Raw genomic sequence first — 15,942 nt, forward strand, 5'->3', positions numbered from 1 at the left:
GTGTGCCGACTTCAGCAACATGGCTCAAATGATGCAGGTTTCCCTACAATGGAACAATGGCGCCACCTGTCATCATGAGGTGTGCCATGTTTTGTCGTATCAGTGACCTATGCATAGCTCCACTATTCTGTTGCAGTGATATTGCAAGTGATATTGCTTGACAACTGTACTCGTGGCTGATGTCATGCTGGACAATAACGTGAAACCACAAACCGATGTGAACTGGCAAATTCTTTCAGAGCTCTATCGTGGTTAATTTGCAGGTCATATTGTGATGCGGACGTGAGCTGTTCCATGACAGCATGTTCATTATTAGAAGAAAAAAACAAAGAACAAAGTTCCCATTTTATGAATATGTGCTGAAACTTCAATGTTATTACATCGGTGTGACGCTATAGATTCAGACTTTTTTTTTTCATATTTTGGGCAAAGTGATATAAACAAAAATCACAAAAAATCCAACTCAATTACAACACAATGCCATTAATTTTCACCGATAATGTTACTTGTGCAGGCTTAGCAGCAAATCTATCACGCCACAGCAAGCTGGCATGGGAATATTGAGATGGTGCCACCACCCACATTTCCTGGCTTAGTGAGTCTTTTCAACGCAAGAGCCCCGTTTGCTATTCCAAGATGATATTCACTTATACAAGCGAAATATATTTTTTTTCCTTAGAGTTTGCTAAAGTGACCGCTTATTTTTTTCTTCACTTCCTCCCATTTGCAGTGCCTTACTTTTGCACTATCCCGACGCAAAGATAGAAAAGAAAAAAGGTGCAACCACTTCTGGTTCAACAATACACATTTATAAAATCTTTAATCACCAGCATAACAGCAAGGATCCATATAAACCCAGGCTCCAAGCTTCACGTATAGCATCTCTTCCCGGAGTATTCGGTAATATCTAAAAAAAGGGAGTCTGCAATTTCACCGTAAAAAGGAGTGAAACACGATACGAATGACTACGTACGCTGCAACACATCCAAGAGAAAAAGAAAAAATGGTGACCAGATTTTGTGTCTAAGAACTAAAAATATCCACAAGTCATGCAATGTCAAAGGTGAAGGTCTTTGTCTCCCACACAATCTTGGATGTTATGTCGATGGGCTCCTTCATAGTCTTCTCGATAAACTCGGCCTTGCCCGCACCGTTCACAAAGAGAACGGTGTGTGTCCTGAACAAATAAAAGGCAAAATAAATGTGTGCAAACTGCACGTTCATCAACACTTTCCCAAATGTTACCAACAACGTACTCACACAGTGTAAACGCACAGCTAACAGAGAAAGTGCAAAAGTAAAAACTTGCAGTGGCACTTAACGCTCCTTAAATGCATTGAATATGGAAGCACTGCGTGTCTGGGTGCGATGACTATATAGACGACCGTGACACGTGGCTTTATCACTTCACATCACCTGTGACGACATCATCATCACCTGGTCAAGCAACTTTTCCTGCAGTCAGGTGGTAACACCAACATTCACAGGACAAATGCTAGGTGTTTTGCTTCATGAGCCATATAATGCTTTAAAATTTTAAAATATTTATATACGTGGTTATCAAAAGTGGCTACATTTGTGCCTAGCTGATGAGGATTTGTGCCTATGACAATCTAAATGGGTGGAGAGCTACAGTGCCATACCTTGTTGGCAAGATGCAACTACTCTAGCAACAAAATTTCTTTAACGTAACAAAAAATTCAGCTCTTCTCTGTGCGTATCTGTGGAAACTGCATTTTCACTGTAATCTACACTTTTCAACGTCATTAAAATTTTACTAATGCTACTTTTTCAGTCATCTCAATCATCCTTTATTCCCACCTGACTTTTTTGACGTGATAAACTTTGCACTCACATTTTCTGAAACCCAAACACTTTTTAAAATTAAGCTACAGCTGACCCACAGGCGGATTTAAAAAAATGATGCACTAGTAAAGCTGAAGACCCAATCCATAAAAAACTGTGGAACCTTTTGTGCTGATATAAGTTTCTTGGTAGTTTTTCTTTAGAAGCAAGAAAACAGTTTGAGCATACAGAATAGAGAAGACCCAATGTGGGTGCCACGTCATTTACATAAGGATAACGTGCTTGTATATTCCAGTAAGTTGTGTAGCAATGCATTCCGCTGCATTTATTTATTATGCCAGAGAAAACACAAAAAGTGCTGCATTCAAATGACCATGATAAATGGCACAATTTGTTATACTCTTTAATCTGTTTAGAGATTCATAAATAAAGAGACATTAGAGAGCCACATGCTCACTACACAGCTCTGATGCAACATATACAATTACAGCATTTCACACTTCGCGAAAAATGCTGTAGAAACTACGTAAGTGGTCACAGAAGTCTCACTTCCCACTTTCTTGCAGTGCAATTGTTCTTTACTAGTGATGCTTACTATGGAATATCTATAACAAGTTATATATTGCAACAACTAATTGTAGATTTAAGCTAACATTAAATTTGTAGTTTTTTGCATGTTTTCATGCTCCCATTGTGCGATGTACATTTCAGTCACAACTACAGCACTCAAATGTGCTGTTTGTCACACAAATGTGTCACTCGCTCATTGATGGTAGGCAGGTTCTGCTCTGTGAAGCTTTCCGTGAAATAAACACATCACATTTGGCAGCATCAAAGGAGGACCCTTAATTTTTGCGATGAATGACATGATGCACAGCTAAATCTTCAATTCCGTAGGTGCATCTGGACACGAATGCGAACGGTGTGCCTTGTAGTGATGCCTACCACACAAGCAACAAGTATGCAAATCATGAGCTTCATCAAATCCTGTCGCAGTCTTTGATTTTACATTCTACGCACCCTTATGTGATGCAACTATTGCACATAAATGATAAGCTTGAAAAATAAAACTTGTCTTTGGATCACTTAGATACTAAAAGTGGCTTTTAACCCCTACAATACTTCAAACTTAATTGTAGCGAATGTGATAACTGCCCAAAGTTTTCTCATGCTGTGCAGGTTTTACAGTTTCCATGGCAAACTTAACCCTTTGAGGGTTTTCGCCGTAAATGTACGGCACTGCCTGTATGTTTAAAATGCGCACCTTTTTTGATCATTTCTCTTGCTTGGCATGTGCTGCCACACTTCGGGAATACGTGGAATTTTTTTTATGCGCCGATGTCTCTCCGGTGTTTTTTTTTGTTTGCTTCCCAAAGCAGCGCACCAGCTATCGCTTGCCCATCCGAGCGCGTTCGTGGTGCAGCTGGTTTAAAACGCGCGCCTTTTTTGATCATTTCTCTTGCTTGGCACGTGCTGCCACGCTTCGGGAATACGTGGAATTTTTTATGCGCCGATGTCTCTCCGTTGTTTTTTTTTTGTTTGCTTCCCAAAGCAGCGCACCAGCTATCGCTTGCCCATCTGAGCGCGTTCGTGGTGCAGCTGGTTTAAAACGCGTGCCTTTTTTGATCATTTCTCTTGCTTGGCATGCGCTGCCAGATTTCGGAATACGTGGAATTTTTTTTCATGCACCGATGTCTCTCCGTTGTTTTCTTTTGTTGTTTGCTTCTCAAAGCGGTGCACCAGCTATCGCTTGCCCATCCGAGTGCGTTCGTGGTGCAGCTGGTTTAAAACGCGTGCCTTTTTTGATCATTTCTCTTGGTTGGCATGTGCTGCCACATTTCGGAATACGTGAGATCTTTTTCATGCACCGATGTCTCTCTGTTTTTTTTTTTTTTGTTTCCCAAAGCAGTGTGCCGGCTATCGCTTGCCCATCCAAACGCGTTCGCGGTGCGGCTGGTTTTAAAATACACGCCTTTTTCGATCATTTCTATTCCTTGGCATGTGCTACCACTCTTCGGGAACACGTGGAATTTTTTTCATGCGCCGATGTCTCTTTGTTGGTTTTTCTTTTTTTTTTTGCTTTCCAAAGTGGCGCGGCAACCTTCACTTGCGCATCAGAACGCACGTACGCGGTGTGGCTGGTTTCGGTTTCGTCCTTCGGGTGGTTATTGCTTCTCGCGCATGCAATGCTGATGGCTGTTTGGTTTCTAATTTTTCAAAGGGTGACCGCTTCTTACTCTCTTATTTATTGCTCCCCAGGGTGCGATTACACTTCAAACCTCATTTGAACAAACTCACATCTGACACGAAAATAACTTCGTTATATCCGAAAATTCGTTATAAACGTCTATTTTTAGCAATCTATGACAAGACTATTCTTCATTTACTTCGTTATAACCGTAAATTCGTTATATCCGTGTTCGCTATATCGAGGTATGAGTGTACATCTGTTTCCGTGCGGCACTGAATTACACAAACGCCGCCGCCGTGGTTGCGTTTCCTGTTTTGTGGAGCACGAACATTTTTCACCGGAAAAGTACTCTGGTGCGCTTATTTTTGTATGTCTCTGAGCTATGTTTAATACAATGCATAATTTTTATTTATAAAAAATCATATAAGTATCTTTTTTACGATTTTGCTTGATGTTACTACGAATAAACCATGTGTATGTAACAACAAAAATGATTTTTTGTCACTTTACAGTCACGAACAAAAATTTCAGACAATGTTTTTCTTAAATAGAATTGTCTGAAGAATTTATTTCAGCTATAGAAAAATTACACATTTTTGGACTGCATTTCGTGAAAAAATTCGACCCTCAAAGTTTGCGAGAGTATTTATCAGGTTATTATCATGAATGCTTAATGTCGCGCTAGCATCATTCCTGTAGGCATAATCCATAATGCCATGACAGAATTGTTTGTTAATTAAGGAGTGGTACCTTGTGCCGTAGTTGTAGTTAGGCAAGATGTACTTCATCTGGTTCATCAGCCGCAGGGTTGACTCGGGCTCTTGTGACTGTTTTCTCATGGCATCATCCACCGGGTAGCTAGAAAATGAAATAAACCGACGCAACTTTTCAACAGGTAACAAAGCCTCGACATGTGAACTTGACAGCTCAACACACTAACTTGAAACAGAAATGCCTAAAATACTATGCCATTCAACTGAAAAATATGAAGTGTTATACCTCTGTCACATGGGCACTTCTGAAAGGCCATCCAGTAGATGGCCATCAAAATGCTACAGCTCAATCAACTAGATGGAGTTGTCGTGCTGCTACATGGCAGCTTTGAATGGCTATTGAGTGGTTCAGGCATTTCTTGCAAAACTGTGTGCCGCTGCGGATCTTTCTTTTGGTAGTTACATCATCACCTAAGCTTAAATAATACAAATCCACTTAAAAGCATAAATACTATGTGTTGTTTTTGTTTAAACATTTCAATAAATTGCTTATTTGTGGTTATGAATGCATATTAAAGGGGTCATGAACCACTTTTCCAAGTAATGATCTAATGACCTCAGTATCGGAGTGTACTGCCTCGCGAATCGATGGCCGCAAAAATTTCTCAAATCCGTCAAGATTCAGCGGAGTTACGGGGGTTTGGCGCACGCTCCCAGCGCTTTTTCTCTTTTCTCGTGCCGACGAGCGCACTGGAAGCTAGACAGGGAGGGATGGCATGGGGGAAAGAAGTTACGTCAGTGCGCGTCATGAAACGCGATCACTCTCCCGCTGTGATTCGCTTGCGGGAGTGCGGCTACCGTGTACTGAGGAGTGCGACGCTGGCAAGTGGCGGCACCCCGCGGCAAGAAGCGCATCTGATCCTGAACGCCGCTCTCGATTTACGTCGGCTATCGGCCAATAAGCATGCTATATCTCTTGCGAAGTAAACGGACAGATCCGCGACGTAAACGGACAGACGCCCCACCCACCGACGAGAGTGAGAACCGGCCTCTGTTTGAAAAGAGGGTGCCTGGGGAAACGGCAACTTCGCGCTCCGCTTGTGGCCATTACGCGGCGCGCACGATTGTAATATTTGGCAGAGCAGTTCATAGCCGTGTCAGCTCTCCGCAGGATGTGTTTTTTCAACAAGCCCAAGGGGTGCTTCATGACCCCTTTAAACTTTTCAGCTATTGAGCAGCCAAACTCTGGCGAGCAATAGTACACAGCAAGACAGTATACAATGAAGACGAGCACGTTGCTGTTGTTGAGAGTATGTGCAGTTCGCACATTTCAAGTGGCGAAAATACTTTATTAAGCAATTCGCAATGTTCACACAAACTGCCTTTAAAGCCTACTCGTTTTTCTAATCATGAGTACGAGCATACTGTGAATGGAAGGGCACATTCGCCCTGTTTCCGCTTCCGTTGCTCAATGGCTATCGAATTTTCGATAGAGTTGTGGAGTACTCCGTTGACTCAACAGACTATGGACTCCTCGGCCTTCGAAATGTCCTATGTAGCAGCTCGTGCTTGACCATTGAGTTAATAGACTATCAGTTGGAAGGCCTTCCAAATGCCCGTGTGACACGGGTATTAAATGAACGAAAGCTTATTTCTTTTAGCCCAGATCCCATCTCAGATACACTCAAAAGAGCGAATAAACAGGAAAAAGAAAATGTGTAAGGATGTCACACAAGTTTAATAAGGATTCTCAGAAGCACGAATCAGAAATGCAACCCCCCCAACATTGCCTGCCTTGTGGATTTGACTGCACTCCAATATTTTAAGGAGAAAGCCTTAAGTGCCTCATCGGACGCTGGCCTGGAAAAATGCGGCATCTGGTACAGAAACTTCTGCAACCTCTCAAGTGTGACCTTAACAAACAAAGTTTGAGCCAGATTCAAATCCATACATTCTGTGTGGCAGCCCAGTGTTCTACCACAAAGCCACACCAGAGCTCCAAACTGCTTTGGAAAAATACCATGAATAGGCCTCATGTCGGGCAAGGAGTCATGTTAACAGACATAATATTGCATGGCAGACGTGTAGAATCGCGCTAGGCATCGCACCATGTGAATTGCATAACGAGTGGGTGGTGTAAAGGTTCCCACCCATTACAATGGGTTCCCCAGCCATAATTCTTCAGTCATCAGCCACAGCATCAACAAAGTGTGCAGCTACATAGGTACGCGTATTGCCTTACAGACGTGTAGCTGATACTCCGCTAAAGTCAGCACACCTTTGGAAAAGACATAGACAGAAGTGCTCACAGGCATTCAAATGGTAAATTTAATGCGAAACGTAAGTACTTGGTTGTTGCGGCTCATTCATCTTACATGAGTGCAGCCAGGCTTTCGCCTTCTGGTGTCAGAAGAGTGAAACACCTGCAACATTTTTAGTTCCTTGTAAGGTGGCTATGACATGTCTTGAATGGAACTCATATGTAGACAACATTATTTCAGCATGTGACACTTATTGTGGCAATGACAGCGAAGTGTGCACTCTCGCTGCAAGGCTTACGAGGTCAAGGCTAAGCCTCCCATGAAATAATCCATTTTCATTCATGTTACTCCATTTGTTCTACATTAAAAAAAAACAATGGCTACAATGCTCACAACAGAAATGCATAAATAACTGTGGAATCAAACACCCGACTTCCAGCACAGCCACTTGACGCTCCGACCGTTAATAAGCATGCGATTGAAGCCTGCGCTTGAAAAGAAAAAAAAGAATGACAAGGCTCACGACGTCGATTCGTCCAGGAAATCGTATATCTTCTTGAGCAGCTGATCCTTTTGAGAGAACCGGTTGTTCTGCCTGATGAGCTCCTCAAATTTCTGTTTGCCGAACTTGACTTTGGCCCAGAACTGTGGGGGTACACTGTTGCCAAACGCGTGGAAACCTGAAAAGAGAAAGAAAGAAGAAAGTCTGGTCAGAACCTAAAGAAAAGTAAACTTAAACATTATATTTTTGCTTGCATCATCACTGCTTTCTTATGTTGCATGCTCTTTTCTATAGACTTGAACAAATACCAACTAACCTCTGGCTACAAATTCAAATGAAGAGACTACAATTCCATTTTTGTAAACTGTTTTATGTCAATAAAAAATTAATGAAATGAAATTGAAACCAACTGGCCCACTGCAGAAGTTTTCTTAACCTTCTGAGAGACATGAGCCAGTAAAGGCAGCCGGCACAAGCTCTCAAAACTCGTGGATCCCTCACCTGGCTCCGTCTGCACCGGTTCGCCCTCTTGGAGGTTGCTGTAGTAACTCATGGAGATCTTCTTCTTAAGAGGCCTGAAACCGAACACAGGACCAACAAAACGCAGCTGAGCATACCGGGGAGGGCATCACGCAGAACCAACACAGCACCAAAGAGGAAAGCACTGCAAAACTTGCTTGGCCTCAATGGCGACGAAGAGAAATCCGTTGAACTCGTCCTTCTCTTTCATCAGTTTGGTCAGGTACGCGTTCCCGTCCATTGTGGACTTTATGAAATCCACAACTAGAAAGCCTGTAAGAAAAGGGAAAAAAAAAAAAGTATGTCAGCTCGACTATTGTGAAACCTGAGGAAGTGCGTAGCATGGGCACCCAGCGATTCCCGTTTGTGGAGTTCCCATTGCTCCGTTTACCAAACTGTCCAATGTTTGAGGTAAGCCTGTAGGGTCTCCCCGGCATGAGTAGAATCTTGTTAGGGAGATTTGCAAACTCAGTGTGCGACATGTGCGCTACTTTTTGCTAAGCTTTATCGACTTCCTGCTTGTACCGGCAGTTAAGATACATGTCCTCTGCAGCGAGTTTCCATAAGCTTGTTTCCCCCTTCAGATGTAGCGCAGTAGAGTAGCCGGTGTGAGGAGAAATCGTGCCCTCTGCAAGGCAGTGGCGCCCCCTCTTGCGTGGCATTGGAGTGATCTGCATGTTTATGAAATGTTTTTATCGATTTTGAGTTAATTATTGCGATTACTTCTTGGTTATTTCTGTTAGTTATATTATTTTGGACCTTGTTCCTTCATTTTAACTTATAAGAATAGACTTCCCTCACTCTCTCCCAACCTCAAAATTGGAGAAGGGGGAGAGAAAGCATGTGCAAAAAGAGGGAAAGAAAGGAAAAGGTAGGAATGAACTATTGAGACAGGCTGGTATGCCAAATGGGGATCCCTGTTGTAGGGGAACCCTCATTTCCTGTTCAACGATTTTTTATGAACATTTATGAGTTTCACATGAAGCCTGCACAGGCCCTTCCGCTAACTACTTTGTTCGCTACAACTCCTTGCTTCCTTATTTCATAACATCACTGGCATCAGACATGGACTACCATGAATGAAAGGTCAGAATAGTTAAACTCCCAAACCAATATTTGCAAACACAGATGTGTTGGCTGGCAAAACTTTTGAATATGGCTAGACATAATCCTAGTGAGCGAAGCTAGACTGAGTACAGCGATTCGAAGTCACATGATTGGTCAGGTATGTGTTATTAGACTGGTTAAACAGGACAGAATTAAGGTTCAGGTGCGTACATAGGCGTTTCCAACTTTACTTCACTCCCAAGCTATCAATGTTTCTCATTCTTCAAGTGTTTTTATACAATTAGCATATGGTGGTCATCTGAATCTGGAGCGATATCCTAATGAACACTGAAATCATCTCTAGGTTCACTGAGCTCGTGCAAGTTTTTTTTTATTATACACACACAGAGAAAAATGGATGCTGACCTATCAGTGCGCTATGTCACAAAAGGAGACATATAAATTCCTTCAACTGCGCAATTTAAGTGCTGTCATTGCACAGAGACAATATGCTGTGAAATAATTACCAGCAGGAAAAAAGTGACCAAAAATGAACCACAACAGCACAAAGAAAACAGTGTGTATGTGTCAGGAAAGGGCCAGCATGTAATTGCACAAGGTTCAAGCAGAACATTTCAAATGACAACTAATTCAAGCTAACGAGACAGCCTATGCACAATTATAAATACTAAACATGTACCAAAGACCACAGCTACGTATAGAGCATATCAAAATCACGTCCACTATTCTATTTTCATAAGCCTTGGCTGATCATTAGTATCAGCTTATCTTTAACTCCACTGTAGCACAAATGCCTCTCCAAGACAGGTCCTATGATCCCAGCCCTGCATCAGCTGAATCCAATCTATGCCGGCAAGCTTAATTAAATATCTCATCCTTTGAACTAACTTACTGCTGCTCAAAACTACATTTCTAGTTTCTTGACAACCATGCTACTGTAATAAACTAATGATTATCTGCTTTATGCATTAAATGACTTGCTTAACTCTCATTCTTTCTTCTTCATCTGAACTACAATGTCATGAAGCTGTGTCTGACCAATGCTGTCATCATCACCTCATACCTTTTCTGTTCGAGTGTTTATGCAAAGTGTACTGAACTGAGGCTTAAAAGACAGTGAACACTGAGCTATAATGAAGAATGCAGCACTATTTCAAGTCCTTTAGTCTATTAATTATTAGGTCTTCTTTCGCTGCAGTAGAATGAAATGCCATCATTCTAGGCTTGTTACCAAGGGAACCTCTGAACCTATGTTGTGTCCCACCGCCTGCGGCTGACTTGTGAAACTATCCCTTTGTTCACTTTTGTAATTTCAACCCCTTCAGCAACACTGCTAACAGTATCGTCCAACAGACAGGCCCAATGAGTTTGATTATTCCAATGTAGTGGAGAAAATGCACAGGTGCACTGTGGGCCCTGCCATTGCGATAGCACTAGATTCGAGCTTGCATAGTTGATGACAGCTGGTCGAGGGTGTCTTTTCGATCACCTGCTAGAGCCTCATCAAATTTAAAAAATAAGGTTTATAAGCATAAATTTATAAGATGTAATTGTGGAAATGGATGGCCCTAAAAAACTAACATTTATTAGCCAAGTCACTAAGTCTACGTCATGGTTACTATGCTCTGGTTTGCCTGCCTGATGGTGCTCATCAAAGCAACTTCTTCCACAGCAGACTCTAAGCACACTGCCTACTGCATAAGAAATGAACCTAATGAAGCTTTAAATCATGAAAGAAGGATGTTCTCAACCAGCTGTCCTAGCTCTTGGCAGTGACCACACAAGCTAGCCTCGTGCCAGATCGATGGCAGTACCCACACAGCTATGTGCATCTTCTGCACTGCATGAAAAGTGATTTCGAAAGCTGGCCACAGGTGGCAAAACAAAACATCTAAGCTCACCGTTGAAATAATAACTCAAAACCCTTAACTCCTCTGTTTTTGAGTAGATGGGGCCACATAAGGCATTACTTGGTAACACGAATACTCTGCAAATGAAAGACACCCAGTTTTCAAGCAGTTCTTTCAAGATGGTTAGCATCAACACATGGATACCAGAAGCAATATTTCACTCGGACTCTTTGCTAAGAAGGTGAAACATAAAATGATGCATTCATTGTCTGCAAGTGTCATTAGCTGTACTTAGATCTGGAATAAATGAATGGCTTTTTTGAAAATTCCGGTCTTACAATTCCAAAAGTCAAGTGGCAATGGACGGTTTGCAAAAATCTGCGAGATGGCTTTCCTGCAATGTTTTATCTCAACCAAGCACTCTCGTTCACAGACTGCTTTTCTCGCTCGTTGTGCTTTCGCCACTCCTAATTCCAGTGAAGGTACACAAACAACATAAACATTCATTTCAAAAATTATTATGGGATCGTCACGCCTCATCGCTGACCCTCAGCTTACGCATGGTGAATAAGGAACCAATCGTTTGGGGGATGCACTTTCACTGAAACTGGGAGCAACAAAAGCACAACAAGTGAGAAAAGCAGTCTGTGAATGAGAGTGCTCGGTTGAAAAAAAAAAAACACGTTGCAGGAAAGCCTGCTTGCGGATTCTTGCAAATCATCCATTACATGCGCAACAAAGTCTCTACGTGTAGTTTTCGACATCGCATTATCGCGCCAGCCAGCATTTGCATTTATTTTTGGCCAGCGTCGCTTTAAATACAGAATTTCAGCATCACGGATAGCAGCAACACTCTAGCGATGCTCCTTGTCGAGCCCTATTCTTATCTGCTCGTTATCAGACCACCGAGAGCTTTCTCCTCGAGTGCGTGAACAATGTTTGCTGACACTTGAGTTCGCACCAGCGTGCTCAGTGCTGAATGAGTAAGAGTAAAGTACACGGAAGTGAAGGAGCAGTACAACCCCCAGTAACAGCACGAGCAGGCCAGATTCCTGCATGACGAGCAGTTTCCAGGGCTTTCAGCCTTTAGCACAGAACAGACAAAAAGACCACCAGGAACCTAATTATAAATGAAGCTGCCTAACGTGCCAGTTTGGAGACGTTTGAACGGCACGACTGAAGCCTAAAAGGCGCGTATTGTAGTAGTGTAAAGTTCGTAAAAGAAACGAAACAGAACCACCTTCTGTTTCATTTCTTTTACGAAATTTGTGCTACTTCAATACACTCAGTAAACACCAACTCGCCCAAGATGAAGTTATCCTAAAAGCGCTTGACAAGACCAGGATGAAAGAAAGACACGAAACGAACTAGAGAGTATATTCTGTGGCTTGCATAACCTATCAAAACACTATTCTGCAATCTTTTGCACACTCCTAGACTGAATCTTAAAGAACACCGCAAGACTAGGACATGAAAGGCGTGAGTGCTTATGTTTTTTGATAGTCAATGCACTTAAATTCATAATCGCGTCCAAATTCCCCAATGAAAGATGTTTAAAAGTTGCAAGCTGCCATCTCCATCATCTGATTCCCCAGAAGAAGGAACTGAATCGGTTCTGAAATTATGAAATGCAAAAGCAATTTTTTTGGTCGGAGCCATTCGAAAGTCCTAAGACAACAGAACAGAACAGAACAACATTTATTTCCAACATTCGGGTGCTGAGGGCTGTGGTCAAAAAAGCTTCTAATGTGCTTGACTGGGACCAGAGAGGCAATTCTGTAGAAGTGTCCAGCAGCTCAATAGATGCATAATTTCACACGTGCACTTAAATGTACTGGAGAATCTACTGAAGAAGTTAAGAATATGATTTCCCACTATTCAAAATTGAGAAACCTGGCACGTCACAATGCTTTGCTGCAGCTAAAAAAATATTTCTTGCAATCAGCTCTGCATGGGAGGTACCCAAAATGGAAGGAAAACCATGAGTGACAATACAGCAGCTAGAAAAACTTCTAAAACAGATTTACAGTCAAAAGTGGTGTTTCATGTAACAAAGACTGCTTGATGCAGAAGGGTGTGGGCATCCATATGTCAAATGAGGTACATTAACAAACATAATTTCGCTTGTCAGTTGATTCTAAAGATAGATGTTGCATGCACTGCACCTTTCCTGTTCTATAACAACATGCAAGTCTTTCGTTCCTGCTGCATTTTTGTGAAGAGCACACAGTTATTTTGGTAACCCACATCTGGTACCAGCTATGAAAAGGATGGGGTCGTAAACATTCTATCTTATGCTAACAATATAATAAATTGTTATACAGCAACGATTAGGTTCACTTATTTGCTTGTGAACCTACTGTGCTTGTACACACTGTTACAACTCTGAAAATTTTCATAACACACAGGCAGCAGCAATTGCAAACATTTATTACAAGAGAAATTCTAGGAGAAACTGAATAAAGTTTTCTAGTTACTGTCTTAGTTGCTGTAAAGGTCACTTTCCTGTCAAGAGACACTTGAACCTCGGCATAATAATGTCAACATAGACTTAAACTACTATCATGGCAAAACAACACTGTGCAAAACATCAAACAAAACTGCTTGATGGTGTGACCTCTCATCACTACAGCCACTAAGACTGCACCAGACTAAACAAAAATGCAGGAACCAAAATCATGCTCACGAAAGACGAAACTAAGAATTAATGTTAACAGTAAGTTTGCAATCTTAGCATGTGAGAGTAGATGCAAAAAACCAGCAATGATGCCAGTCCAGACTAGTAAAAAGTCCGGCGTAAAATTGCAGTGATGTAGGGCAGAATGCCAGGCAGCACTAACATGGTTTATGAATCGTCAAGAAACCCAACGTCGCCTTCATCCCTTTGCTAGACCAAAACACGTGCACTGCTTCATCGTCGTCACCAGCAATGACGTAGTTGTGGCAATATGCAGGGGGCTCTCTTTTTTAGATAATTTGTAAAAGCAGCAAAAAAATGGATCATTTGGCTCTTCCTTCCGTTTTAGGTAGCCAATGCCACAATGCCATTACTGCTCATGTACTCATACTACCCTGCCCCTCTCTCAAGGAATGCGCCAGGTGATTTCTAAGAAAAGAGTGCTCACCCCATTTCTCAGATTTTAAAGTGATGTGGCAATAAACCAGAAGCAAAAGGCAATATCAGTCAATACAGCCTTTTGTGAAAACAGGCAGTGTGAAAACCCACACTTTAATGGCCCTTTCAACCCGTCGCTGATAAGCACTTGAGAGGGAGTCACTGCACGTGTCAAAGACGAAGGGTTCACCTCGGCCACGCTTTGTGGGATCCATGCGATGTGCCGGCTGGAGGATGTTCAGCAGTGCACCGATACGGCCGTCCTTGGACACTGCCATCCACGTGCCCCCTTCGCGACCTTTCTCCTGATCCCGACCTGAAAGATGACCTCAAGTTTTTATTTTGCGTTCGGTTACGGGGGCATCACTGTATGTCTTGCATATGATATGTTCAGACCCAGTGTAGCAAAGATGTGTTTGTGCTAGTCAGAAAGAAGTGAACACCAATTTCCTAGATTGCACAGTAGACTTCAAGAAAGCTATAATACGGTGACTCGCAATGAAGCAGAGGTGAAAGCGAATGCTCCGTTTTGCACAGTTTTTTGAAACGTTGGCTCTGGGCTATATAACTTGACAACTACAGATCCTCTCTGGTGTGTATTTTCCTTCACAATAACAACTTCCCCATTCAAAACTTGATCGTTGATCTGAGGCTCGTCTTATGCACTCTTCCAGTACTTTGACTGCGCGATTTACTGAATATACATGTGCTGAGAAATCGTTCAGTCGAAAAATATGCTATTAACAGTTGCAAAATAAAAGCTTATTCCAAGACTCTAGCAAATACGTGCGATTGTCATGAAAGAAATGACTGTTTATTGAGAACGCTACCGCTTGACAACCGTGCTTGCATCTTAACGAAACCCGGGGATTCTACATACTACGTTAAAGCCTATGATTTTGACGCAGAGGCTACGACAAAATGATGTTACACGTACAGGTAGGGGCAAAGGATTATGGGATGCTGGATCTGTGAAAGAGAGAAGAATACATCGCGATCTAGAGCACGCAGCATGGATTACAATTGTGCTACGCTTGCGAGTGTATTACATGACCAACACACTGATATCGTTCACGCTAATGCTAGGCTCACGTTGCATTTTGGAAAGTGGCTGTGCATATGGCTCGTACATCGGACTAAACAGGACGCAGTTAACGCGGTCAACAGGCAGTCTAAAGCGGCGAAGGACGTTGAGGAAGCTAAAGTAGAGGCTATCCATATTGATGCGAGTTGGTGATGCAGTACCTCCGACAATATTAGGATCGTCCTCCCAGAAAGACGCTGGCTTCGTTGGGCGATGGAAGAACTCGTCCCTGACGTTAACCAGCACCATGCTGAATTCGTCATCGTCCGGGTCGGGATTAGTGTAGACGAACAGCAGGCACATCCTGAAAACGCCGTTAGGGAAGCGGGGTACGATAAATCGCCGACCACGGCACACCACACAGCGATGACTTCGCAACCGCCGCAAAGTGTCACGACAATTGGAAACGGTGGCGGCTAAACGGCCGCCTTTTCAGCGCCCAAAGACAGGGTCACACAAGGCACGCGGTCACATGCCAACATGCGTTTGTTGTCACTGCGACAAGCGTCATACGTGGTAGCCGAGAGGAGAAGACCGCAGCGAGAAAGAATGAAAAGGCCGTGAGGTCCGGCGCGAAATCTGCATTTATCTTCGCGATGCGATCGCCGATACCGCGGGCGTCCACCGTTTAAGTGCGACGAAGGTCGCGCCAAACAATTGTTATCGTTTCACAGACTTCTCGGGACGCTCAAGCTTTTTGGAACAGCTGTGAGTGACAGGAGAGAGAGAATATTAACGAAATAGAGAAACAACACTAGCACTGTTAGCTAGAAATAAAAAAGTAGCTAGCGCCGTAGCGTGGTTCCTCAAAAGCGTTCACAATAAGTTTATTT

The 15,942-nt window shown here is 42.6% G+C and overlaps 1 protein-coding gene across 1 annotated transcript; it reads right to left on the minus strand.

Annotated features, from left to right (window-relative positions):
* Positions 1-787: 787 nt before the first annotated feature.
* Positions 788-15,816, minus strand: LOC119390320 (transport and Golgi organization 2 homolog). Its single transcript, XM_049414746.1, has 8 exons — positions 15,623-15,816; positions 15,271-15,413; positions 14,216-14,341; positions 8,151-8,265; positions 7,975-8,048; positions 7,495-7,651; positions 4,748-4,855; positions 788-1,177 (listed from the first exon to the last, which is right to left on the minus strand). The coding sequence occupies exons 2-8, from the start codon at positions 15,410-15,412 to the stop codon at positions 1,048-1,050; spliced, it is 852 nt and encodes a 283-aa protein (XP_049270703.1). The 5' UTR covers position 15,413; positions 15,623-15,816; the 3' UTR covers positions 788-1,047.
* Between the last annotated feature and the right edge of the window lie 126 nt (positions 15,817-15,942).

Source organism: Rhipicephalus sanguineus, chromosome 4 (assembly GCF_013339695.2).
Source record: "Rhipicephalus sanguineus isolate Rsan-2018 chromosome 4, BIME_Rsan_1.4, whole genome shotgun sequence".
Taxonomy (NCBI): Eukaryota; Metazoa; Arthropoda; class Arachnida; order Ixodida; family Ixodidae; genus Rhipicephalus; species Rhipicephalus sanguineus.